The sequence below is a fragment of the Anolis carolinensis genome, chromosome 1, assembly GCF_035594765.1.
Source record: "Anolis carolinensis isolate JA03-04 chromosome 1, rAnoCar3.1.pri, whole genome shotgun sequence".
NCBI lineage: Eukaryota > Metazoa > Chordata > Lepidosauria > Squamata > Dactyloidae > Anolis > Anolis carolinensis.
The window spans coordinates 128392932-128406009 of record NC_085841.1 but is presented as its reverse complement, the minus strand read 5'-3'; the positions used below and the strand labels follow the sequence as shown (position 1 = coordinate 128406009).

At 36.9% G+C, this 13078-nt stretch overlaps 2 protein-coding genes across 2 annotated transcripts in view; both read right to left on the bottom strand.

Moving 5' to 3' along the window:
* Window positions 1-13078, bottom strand: part of eys (eyes shut homolog) — an 804562-nt gene that overhangs the window by 616639 nt on the left and 174845 nt on the right. The gene's annotated exons all lie outside the window — the stretch shown is intronic.
* Window positions 1845-4606, bottom strand: LOC134295701 (uncharacterized). The gene is made up of 2 exons (XM_062969080.1): window positions 2154-4606; window positions 1845-1927 (listed from the first exon to the last, which is right to left on the bottom strand). The coding sequence occupies exon 1, from the start codon at window positions 4604-4606 to the stop codon at window positions 2510-2512; it is 2097 nt and encodes a 698-aa protein (XP_062825150.1). The 3' UTR covers window positions 1845-1927; window positions 2154-2509.

Sequence of the window (13078 nt, the reverse complement as noted above, 5' to 3'; positions counted from 1 at the left end):
GTATTGTTGATTGGGTTAGAATGAAAATGCTCCAAGAGACATTTAATTGGTTTTTCTCCATTTTTTGAAAGTTTGTGAAGCAAGATCGACACATTTGGCATCAAGGCAAGAAAGAGCAACTATAAACTATTTAAGTTTACATGCACTGAGAGCAGTAGGAGGAAAGTTGCAGCGGGATGAAATATATACTTCCAAATCAATCGCTAGTAATATATAGTATTATCCTGCAGCTTATTACTACCGTATCATTGAATGAAAGCATGTTATTTCATCAGGTGGAGAACATTTTCAAGGGTGTTCAAAAATGCATAGAGAAAGGTACTGAAAATGGGCAACAATTAGGGAAAGGAAATCTAGTGATAAAGCTGTATGCCATGTCTTTCCTTGAGAAAAATTCATTGTCTTTTTTCATGGAAGGAAACTTTTCCCCTCAAGGATGCCACTGAGAGAAGTTTTTAATGAATGCATCTGGGAACAATCCAGCTCAAAGCTAGCATCTCTTCTATCCAGCATTTTAGCATTTCATTGCCTCCTTCCTGTCTATACCAACGTATTAGCCACAGCACAACCACCCCCCTCCAAACTGCTGCAAAAAACTCAGCTGATAAGGTTTCTGAACCTAATATACTATTGATTTTATCTTTGAAAGATTTATTAGAGGTTATGGCAAACTCTAAAGGCTTCAAAGTTGTATTTTGAGGTCATTTTGAGATTTATTGTAAGGTATTATTTCAGTGTTATTATAGTAAATCAAATTAAATGGCTGCTGAACTGAGCAGTGGAATTTGAATTGCTGAGTCAGTTTGGAGGTAAATATTTTTGCACAACATAATATCGTATCATTCATAACTGATAGTGATAATGGAAAATGACTAAGTATTTGACATGTGGAGGGAGGTCTAGCAATACTGGCATTCAGTGTTGTTGGTTCATGTAGGGTGATCATTTTTAAAGCATTAATTTAAGCTAAATGTCAAATATTGCCCGTGAAGGATCCCAAGGCTAGATTCATCCTTCCTTCTCAAAAGTGGCTGTATAAATGTGATTTGATGTATTCTTGTAAACTTTTATTTCTAGCACCAAGACATAAGGAATTAAAAATAAATATGCTTTTCCTATAAGTGTATCTACCCTATATAATTAAACAGTCTGAATCCACTTCAGCTCAATGGCATTGAATTCTGGGATTTGCAATTTTTTGAAGCACCTGCACTCTTTCACAGAGAAGGCTAAGGTCCTTGTAAAACTATAATCCCTATGTTTCCATAGCATTGAGTCATGACAGTTAAAGGGATGTCAAACAGCATTAATTCTAATGCAAAAGTGCATTTCAAAATTAATCATATCTAAGAATTTGGTATGCTATTAGCATGTTTTTGGTGCTATTTCTTTACACACAAGGCTAAATTAACAGTATTAATGAGTACAGCTCAGATGAAGGTCACAATTCTTAACTCCCTTAGTTTGTACTTTATTTTTCCACTGCAGATCAGCAGGACTTATACAGTGACACAGCATGTTGCAAATTATAATTTTTTCCTGTATAAACACACTGGAAAAGCATTTATGCTTACATTAAGTTGGAAGAGAACATATGGGCCCGCTGATCAACTCTAAATGGGTTCCTGAGTCAACTCAAACACAAATGACCTCCTATATATACAATTGAAAATGAATCAGTTCAGTAAATAATATATCTGGCAAATTAGTATACTGTTTAAATTCACAGTAATATCAAACACCATCAAATGGATTGTCCCATATACATTGAAATGCAGTCGGCGTTAAATTCACAGTAATAACAAGCCGCCTCAAATGGATTGTCCAATATACATTGAAGTGCAATCGGCGTTGTATATTCTATTGCCGAGAAGAGTAAGTTCGCCACGACCGGTTTCGGCCCTGCATCAGGCCTTCCTCTGGTGGTCTGAAAATAGTTACGTACACTAACATAAGTAACAAAATATATCCATAAAACATCATCCATTGCCTAATACTAACATGGTTCCAAACTTAACACTTGTTCTCTTTAGAGATACATGTCATTTACATTATGAAATGTATATCAAAGACACCAATAGTTACATACACAAAATATAAGTAACTACCTATCCATTGAATAATAACTATAAACAACATTACAATATACTTACATAGTTCCAAATTTAACACTTGTTCTCCTTAGAGATACCTGTTTTTTACAGTGGAATCTAGGTCAAAGGAACAAGGAGTGGCCATAAGCATTAAAGAGTTACAAACATCCAAAAATTTGTTTTTAAACAAATTGTATATTTCTAAAACAGTATATACTCACGGGATACTCTGCTGTGTGTTAGGTTCTAATTGCGAGTATGAAAAGCATCAAGGGGTTGCCTCAATTTAAAGGGGAAGATGTTAAAGAAACAGAAAGGTTTATATGAAGATATAGAAGAAATACCACCAGATGGTGCTATGAGTACCCTTATTGTATTGGGTGTATTCAATTAGGGATTTATAGTATGCTAAGGTTCTATATATAACAACTGTATGAATTTTGTTCATTTAAGCCCTGTGGATGTTCTGTCCGTAATCTGAAAATCCAATATGTTTCCCTTTGCAAAAGTTTATTATTGAAGTCCATATGTTTGGATTGTGATACTACTTCTAGTATGTGGTATTTGAATGATTCAGGACTATGCTGTAGATCACAGAAATGTTTGTACAGTATGGATTCTCTGACATGATTTCGTATTTTGCTCCTGTGCTCTATAATTCTGCTCTTAACTTCTCGACGAGTCTGCCCCACATATGATAAATTACAATCACAAATTATCATGTAAATAACCCCTTTGGTTGTACAGGTGGCAAAATGGGGAAATTTAAATTCGAATGATAGATGTTGGTGTGTCAAGATTTTGGTCTCTATCAATTGGCTGCATACTGAACAATGATGGCAGCGATAGTTGCCCACCAGATTAGATTTTACAGTCCGGGGCCTATTGGTTATGTTTGAATGTACCAATATATCCCCAATATTCCTTGTTCTTTTATATGCTACCAAAGGGGGTCTATCACATCCAGGGATGTCTCTTATTAAGTTCCAGTACTTTTTAACAGTTTTGATGGCTAGATTGGACAAACTTGTAAGTGTGAGTGGCCATATCAATCTGTCTACTCCTGGTCTAATTTTGTCCTCTAGGAGTTTAGATCTAGGAATACTGGCAACCTTCGAGTAGGCTGATTGTATTATGGACTCTGGGTAACCTCGATTTCTGAACCTGCTTTTTGTCTCTTCCATTTCCTGATTGAAGTCCTGTAGGGTAGAGGAGTTGCGTTTAATCCTGAGCATCTGTGTAAAGGGTAAATTATTTTTTAATGCCCAATGATGGTAACTGTTGTAATGTAACAAGGAGTTTCTATCAGTGGTTTTTCGGTGGTTACTCACTTTCAATCGATCATTTTCCTTTGTAACCACGACATCTAGAAAAATCAAGGATGTAGAACTGATGTTTCCTGTAAATTTAATTTTGAGGTGAATTGTATTGATCCAGGATAATAACGTTACTGCCTCCTGATGTGAATTAACAATGATAAAGATATCATCAATAAATCTACAATATTTGATAATGCCGTCCGCTACAGGGTTCTTTGTGTGATTCAAGATAGTTTCATTCTCCAAATTATCCATGAATAAATTGGCTATCGCTGGCGCGACAGGACTGCCCATGGCTACACCTTGTATTTGGAAATAGTATTTTTCATCAAATTTGAAGTAATTTTTTTCAAGAATAATATCAAGAAGATCCAACAAAAAAAAGGTGGGAGGGTGGTGATTAGGCCTCCTGTTCAAGGTTGATTCACATATATATCGTGCCTCCTCTAACGGAATATTGGTATACAGTGATATTACATCTACAGACATCAGGACTGCATCTGTTGGGATCACCAAGGATTCAATAATGTTAATAAAATGTTTTGTATCTCTAACATAGGAAGAAGTCTGTTTCACAAAAGGTTGTAAATAGTGGTCCACAAATTTAGCTAGTGGTTCTAAGACTGAGCCCGATCCGGATACAATAGGACGGCCAGGTACCGGTCTGATGTTTTTATGTATTTTGGGTAGAGTATATAGTACAGGGATTCTGGGCCATGGTGTATGTAGAAATTTATATACATCCTCTGATATATATACAAGTGCCAGCCCTTCCAATGTCACCGTTCTTATAATTGACTGGATATGGTGTGTAGGGTCCCGTTCTATATTGAGATAATGTTCTCTTACAGATAATTGTCTATGGATCTCATCCATATAATCAGTGCGGTTCATTAATACTATGGCTCCACCTTTATCAGCTGGCTTCCAAACCAGATCTTTGTCATTAGCTAAATTGTGAAGGATGTGCCATTCCTTACTGGAAAAATTTGTACTGTATGATCTTTTGTGCTTTATAATTGTACAACATAATTCTTCAGATACTGTCTTCTCAAAAACTCTGAGGCCAATATGGTCAGTCGTAGGAAAAAAATTACTCCGTGGTTTGAAAGTGGAGGTAATAGGGTTTATTTTGGTTCCAAAATGATGTCTTAATCTAATGGTGCGAAATAACCTAGCTAATTCTATTCGCATCCTAAATGGATTATACTTAGGTTTAGGGACAAATGATAGACCTTTGTTGACAACCTCCCTCTCTTGAGGGGTTAGAACTCTTCTAGATAAATTCACGACTAGGTCTTCCGTTTGGCATTTGGAGCCTCTTGAAAAAAACGATTGGGTCTATTCCTAGTACGCCCCGTACGTCTGGGTACCCGAATGTTATCACTCCTAGTAGAGGCCATGCTACGTCCTGAACTGTCTGACATGGATTCTGTGTCTTCTTCAGAAGTATATTCACTAAACCTTACTTGTTTTTTAGAATATTGGCGTTTAGAGTATAGCCACTGGTAAACTCTGTTATTGTTGTAATCATTTTCATCCCGCTCAAACTTTTTAAGTTTGAAAGATCTAAGTTGTTGGGAAAATTCTTTAAGTTTACATGTGAGGGTGTCCAAATCAGTTTTAAACTGGTCCTCAGAGTTGAGTCTCTCCAATATAACCTGAGTTTGGGTTCTTACATTGGCAATTTCATCATTGGAGCGTGCAATAAGTAAGAGCATCAAATCCTGCGAGCACTTATTGAGAATTGCCACCCATTTTTGATTAAAGGATTCATCATCATGAAACATTCCTGGGGGTTTAAAAATCCGTAATCCCCTAGGAATTCTGTTAGCTCTGATATATTCTGCCAATGTTGAAGCATGTAAATCTAATCTAATCTCTCTGCGTTTCAGTTTTTCATACTCCCTTATGCCTGTTGCCGTGTTGGGGTTACCAGAAGTAGATTCCCCAGATTCAAACAATGATCTGTCTTTGATTAAGGATTCCTTAAATTTATCATCAAAACTTAATCCTTGTTGCCACTCAGCCATGACAAAGCAAAGCTTTGGAAAGAACACTCTAAATGGGTTCCTGAGTCAACTCAAACACAAATGACCTCCTATATATACAATTGAAAATGAATCAGTTCAGTAAATAATATATCTGGCAAATTAGTATACTGTTTAAATTCACAGTAATATCAAACACCATCAAATGGATTGTCCCATATACATTGAAATGCAGTCGGCGTTAAATTCACAGTAATAACAAGCCGCCTCAAATGGATTGTCCAATATACATTGAAGTGCAATCGGCGTTGTATATTCTATTGCCGAGAAGAGTAAGTTCGCCACGACCGGTTTCGGCCCTGCATCAGGCCTTCCTCTGGTGGTCTGAAAATAGTTACGTACACTAACATAAGTAACAAAATATATCCATAAAACATCATCCATTGCCTAATACTAACATGGTTCCAAACTTAACACTTGTTCTCTTTAGAGATACATGTCATTTACATTATGAAATGTATATCAAAAACACCAATAGTTACATACACAAACCGGTACCTGGCCGTCCTATTGTATCCGGATCGGGCTCAGTCTTAGAACCACTAGCTAAATTTGTGGACCACTATTTACAACCTTTTGTGAAACAGACTTCTTCCTATGTTAGAGATACAAAACATTTTATTAACATTATTGAATCCTTGGTGATCCCAACAGATGCAGTCCTGATGTCTGTAGATGTAATATCACTGTATACCAATATTCCGTTAGAGGAGGCACGATATATATGTGAATCAACCTTGAACAGGAGGCCTAATCACCACCCTCCCACCTTTTTTTTGTTGGATCTTCTTGATATTATTCTTGAAAAAAATTACTTCAAATTTGATGAAAAATACTATTTCCAAATACAAGGTGTAGCCATGGGCAGTCCTGTCGCGCCAGCGATAGCCAATTTATTCATGGATAATTTGGAGAATGAAACTATCTTGAATCACACAAAGAACCCTGTAGCGGACGGCATTATCAAATATTGTAGATTTATTGATGATATCTTTATCATTGTTAATTCACATCAGGAGGCAGTAACGTTATTATCCTGGATCAATACAATTCACCTCAAAATTAAATTTACAGGAAACATCAGTTCTACATCCTTGATTTTTCTAGATGTCGTGGTTACAAAGGAAAATGATCGATTGAAAGTGAGTAACCACCGAAAAACCACTGATAGAAACTCCTTGTTACATTACAACAGTTACCATCATTGGGCATTAAAAAATAATTTACCCTTTACACAGATGCTCAGGATTAAACGCAACTCCTCTACCCTACAGGACTTCAATCAGGAAATGGAAGAGACAAAAAGCAGGTTCAGAAATCGAGGTTACCCAGAGTCCATAATACAATCAGCCTACTCGAAGGTTGCCAGTATTCCTAGATCTAAACTCCTAGAGGACAAAATTAGACCAGGAGTAGACAGATTGATATGGCCACTCACACTTACAAGTTTGTCCAATCTAGCCATCAAAACTGTTAAAAAGTACTGGAACTTAATAAGAGACATCCCTGGATGTGATAGACCCCCTTTGGTAGCATATAAAAGAACAAGGAATATTGGGGATATATTGGTACATTCAAACATAACCAATAGGCCCCGGACTGTAAAATCTAATCTGGTGGGCAACTATCGCTGCCATCATTGTTCAGTATGCAGCCAATTGATAGAGACCAAAATCTTGACACACCAACATCTATCATTCGAATTTAAATTTCCCCATTTTGCCACCTGTACAACCAAAGGGGTTATTTACATGATAATTTGTGATTGTAATTTATCATATGTGGGGCAGACTCGTCGAGAAGTTAAGAGCAGAATTATAGAGCACAGGAGCAAAATACGAAATCATGTCAGAGAATCCATACTGTACAAACATTTCTGTGATCTACAGCATAGTCCTGAATCATTCAAATACCACATACTAGAAGTAGTATCACAATCCAAACATATGGACTTCAATAATAAACTTTTGCAAAGGGAAACATATTGGATTTTCAGATTACGGACAGAACATCCACAGGGCTTAAATGAACAAAATTCATACAGTTGTTATATATAGAACCTTAGCATACTATAAATCCCTAATTGAATACACCCAATACAATAAGGGTACTCATAGCACCATCTGGTGGTATTTCTTCTATATCTTCATATAAACCTTTCTGTTTCTTTAACATCTTCCCCTTTAAATTGAGGCAACCCCTTGATGCTTTTCATACTCGCAATTAGAACCTAACACACAGCAGAGTATCCCGTGAGTATATACTGTTTTAGAAATATACAATTTGTTTAAAAACAAATTTTTGGATGTTTGTAACTCTTTAATGCTTATGGCCACTCCTTGTTCCTTTGACCTAGATTCCACTGTAAAAAACAGGTATCTCTAAGGAGAACAAGTGTTAAATTTGGAACTATGTAAGTATATTGTAATGTTGTTTATAGTTATTATTCAATGGATAGGTAGTTACTTATATTTTGTGTATGTAACTATTGGTGTCTTTGATATACATTTCATAATGTAAATGACATGTATCTCTAAAGAGAACAAGTGTTAAGTTTGGAACCATGTTAGTATTAGGCAATGGATGATGTTTTATGGATATATTTTGTTACTTATGTTAGTGTACGTAACTATTTTCAGACCACCAGAGGAAGGCCTGATGCAGGGCCGAAACCGGTCGTGGCGAACTTACTCTTCTCGGCAATAGAATATACAACGCCGATTGCACTTCAATGTATATTGGACAATCCATTTGAGGCGGCTTGTTATTACTGTGAATTTAACGCCGACTGCATTTCAATGTATATGGGACAATCCATTTGATGGTGTTTGATATTACTGTGAATTTAAACAGTATACTAATTTGCCAGATATATTATTTACTGAACTGATTCATTTTCAATTGTATATATAGGAGGTCATTTGTGTTTGAGTTGACTCAGGAACCCATTTAGAGTGTTCTTTCCAAAGCTTTGCTTTGTCATGGCTGAGTGGCAACAAGGATTAAGTTTTGATGATAAATTTAAGGAATCCTTAATCAAAGACAGATCATTGTTTGAATCTGGGGAATCTACTTCTGGTAACCCCAACACGGCAACAGGCATAAGGGAGTATGAAAAACTGAAACGCAGAGAGATTAGATTAGATTTACATGCTTCAACATTGGCAGAATATATCAGAGCTAACAGAATTCCTAGGGGATTACGGATTTTTAAACCCCCAGGAATGTTTCATGATGATGAATCCTTTAATCAAAAATGGGTGGCAATTCTCAATAAGTGCTCGCAGGATTTGATGCTCTTACTTATTGCACGCTCCAATGATGAAATTGCCAATGTAAGAACCCAAACTCAGGTTATATTGGAGAGACTCAACTCTGAGGACCAGTTTAAAACTGATTTGGACACCCTCACATGTAAACTTAAAGAATTTTCCCAACAACTTAGATCTTTCAAACTTAAAAAGTTTGAGCGGGATGAAAATGATTACAACAATAACAGAGTTTACCAGTGGCTATACTCTAAACGCCAATATTCTAAAAAACAAGTAAGGTTTAGTGAATATACTTCTGAAGAAGACACAGAATCCATGTCAGACAGTTCAGGACGTAGCATGGCCTCTACTAGGAGTGATAACATTCGGGTACCCAGACGTACGGGGCGTACTAGGAATAGACCCAATCGTTTTTTTCAAGAGGCTCCAAATGCCAAACGGAAGACCTAGTCGTGAATTTATCTAGAAGAGTTCTAACCCCTCAAGAGAGGGAGGTTGTCAACAAAGGTCTATCATTTGTCCCTAAACCTAAGTATAATCCATTTAGGATGCGAATAGAATTAGCTAGGTTATTTCGCACCATTAGATTAAGACATCATTTTGGAACCAAAATAAACCCTATTACCTCCACTTTCAAACCACGGAGTAATTTTTTTCCTACGACTGACCATATTGGCCTCAGAGTTTTTGAGAAGACAGTATCTGAAGAATTATGTTGTACAATTATAAAGCACAAAAGATCATACAGTACAAATTTTTCCAGTAAGGAATGGCACATCCTTCACAATTTAGCTAATGACAAAGATCTGGTTTGGAAGCCAGCTGATAAAGGTGGAGCCATAGTATTAATGAACCGCACTGATTATATGGATGAGATCCATAGACAATTATCTGTAAGAGAACATTATCTCAATATAGAACGGGACCCTACACACCATATCCAGTCAATTATAAGAACGGTGACATTGGAAGGGCTGGCACTTGGATATATATCAGAGGATGTATATAAATTTCTACATACACCATGGCCCAGAATCCCTGTACTATATACTCTACCCAAAATACATAAAAACATCAGACCGGTACCTGGCCGTCCTATTGTATCCGGATCGGGCTCAGTCTTAGAACCACTAGCTAAATTTGTGGACCACTATTTACAACCTTTTGTGAAACAGACTTCTTCCTATGTTAGAGATACAAAACATTTTATTAACATTATTGAATCCTTGGTGATCCCAACAGATGCAGTCCTGATGTCTGTAGATGTAATATCACTGTATACCAATATTCCGTTAGAGGAGGCACGATATATATGTGAATCAACCTTGAACAGGAGGCCTAATCACCACCCTCCCACCTTTTTTTTGTTGGATCTTCTTGATATTATTCTTGAAAAAAATTACTTCAAATTTGATGAAAAATACTATTTCCAAATACAAGGTGTAGCCATGGGCAGTCCTGTCGCGCCAGCGATAGCCAATTTATTCATGGATAATTTGGAGAATGAAACTATCTTGAATCACACAAAGAACCCTGTAGCGGACGGCATTATCAAATATTGTAGATTTATTGATGATATCTTTATCATTGTTAATTCACATCAGGAGGCAGTAACGTTATTATCCTGGATCAATACAATTCACCTCAAAATTAAATTTACAGGAAACATCAGTTCTACATCCTTGATTTTTCTAGATGTCGTGGTTACAAAGGAAAATGATCGATTGAAAGTGAGTAACCACCGAAAAACCACTGATAGAAACTCCTTGTTACATTACAACAGTTACCATCATTGGGCATTAAAAAATAATTTACCCTTTACACAGATGCTCAGGATTAAACGCAACTCCTCTACCCTACAGGACTTCAATCAGGAAATGGAAGAGACAAAAAGCAGGTTCAGAAATCGAGGTTACCCAGAGTCCATAATACAATCAGCCTACTCGAAGGTTGCCAGTATTCCTAGATCTAAACTCCTAGAGGACAAAATTAGACCAGGAGTAGACAGATTGATATGGCCACTCACACTTACAAGTGTGTCCAATCTAGCCATCAAAACTGTTAAAAAGTACTGGAACTTAATAAGAGACATCCCTGGATGTGATAGACCCCCTTTGGTAGCATATAAAAGAACAAGGAATATTGGGGATATATTGGTACATTCAAACATAACCAATAGGCCCCGGACTGTAAAATCTAATCTGGTGGGCAACTATCGCTGCCATCATTGTTCAGTATGCAGCCAATTGATAGAGACCAAAATCTTGACACACCAACATCTATCATTCGAATTTAAATTTCCCCATTTTGCCACCTGTACAACCAAAGGGGTTATTTACATGATAATTTGTGATTGTAATTTATCATATGTGGGGCAGACTCGTCGAGAAGTTAAGAGCAGAATTATAGAGCACAGGAGCAAAATACGAAATCATGTCAGAGAATCCATACTGTACAAACATTTCTGTGATCTACAGCATAGTCCTGAATCATTCAAATACCACATACTAGAAGTAGTATCACAATCCAAACATATGGACTTCAATAATAAACTTTTGCAAAGGGAAACATATTGGATTTTCAGATTACGGACAGAACATCCACAGGGCTTAAATGAACAAAATTCATACAGTTGTTATATATAGAACCTTAGCATACTATAAATCCCTAATTGAATACACCCAATACAATAAGGGTACTCATAGCACCATCTGGTGGTATTTCTTCTATATCTTCATATAAACCTTTCTGTTTCTTTAACATCTTCCCCTTTAAATTGAGGCAACCCCTTGATGCTTTTCATACTCGCAATTAGAACCTAACACACAGCAGAGTATCCCGTGAGTATATACTGTTTTAGAAATATACAATTTGTTTAAACACAAATTTTTGGATGTTTGTAACTCTTTAATGCTTATGGCCACTCCTTGTTCCTTTGACCTAGATTCCACTGTAAAAAACAGGTATCTCTAAGGAGAACAAGTGTTAAATTTGGAACTATGTAAGTATATTGTAATGTTGTTTATAGTTATTATTCAATGGATAGGTAGTTACTTATATTTGTGTATGTAACTATTGGTGTCTTTGATATACATTTCATAATGTAAATGACATGTATCTCTAAAGAGAACAAGTGTTAAGTTTGGAACCATGTTAGTATTAGGCAATGGATGATGTTTTATGGATATATTTTGTTACTTATGTTAGTGTACGTAACTATTTTCAGACCACCAGAGGAAGGCCTGATGCAGGGCCGAAACCGGTCGTGGCGAACTTACTCTTCTCGGCAATAGAATATACAACGCCGATTGCACTTCAATGTATATTGGACAATCCATTTGAGGCGGCTTGTTATTACTGTGAATTTAACGCCGACTGCATTTCAATGTATATGGGACAATCCATTTGATGGTGTTTGATATTACTGTGAATTTAAACAGTATACTAATTTGCCAGATATATTATTTACTGAACTGATTCATTTTCAATTGTATATATAGGAGGTCATTTGTGTTTGAGTTCCCGCTGATCAACTCCCTGCCATGCAGGAAAAGCACAATCAAAGTACCTCAAACAGATGGCCATCCAGCCTCTGTTTAAAAGCCTTCAAAGATGTCATTTTGTGACATGGGATGAATATATTTGTATACATTTGATAATGTTTTCATATAATCAATAACTTCATCACATGGGGCTTGGGAAACATCCTAGGATGCTTCCCTGCCAGTATAGCGATGGATGAGCCTGGTGCCCATCACACAGCATTGCTAGTCTTTCAGTGGAGTCCTGCCCACAACTGGAGTGGAAGCATCCCAGGAAGCTTCCCTCCAAATATGGGAGCCTGCCTATGTGATGGAGGAAGCATTGCCATGCCAGAGCAGCATAATGGAGTCACCCCTCGTGATTACCGTTTTGCCACACTTCTTGGCATGGTAGGAAGGGTAGTGGCTTCCTTGTGTAATAAGGTCACAAAAGATGTCCCATAAAAATGCAAACTACATCACACCTCTCCTCCACTTCCCTTCACAATCTCTGCCCATTTAGTGGCTGGTGCAAAGCAGCCATTAAATGGGCAGAGATTGGTTATGTCTCTATAGCTTGACACGTGTCAGCAACTTCATCTTCAGGATAATTAGAAAATATTCAGGAAGTTCTAACAGATGCCTTTACTGCTCTGTATCTTGTTATAAGGACATATCGACAAGTGATTATCCACTGTGCCTGCACTGGACACAAAATGGAGATGGATGACTAATCAGCATCATCATCATCATCATCATCATCATCATCATCATCATTTGTATACCACCCTATCCCCAGGAATGTGCCCCTTATCCTTTTCC

What these genes read in the sequence shown, in the direction of transcription:
- LOC134295701 (XM_062969080.1), bottom strand. Translation starts at nt 4,606, where the DNA reads ATGCGAATAGAATTAGCTAGGTTATTTCGCACCATTAGATTAAGACAT.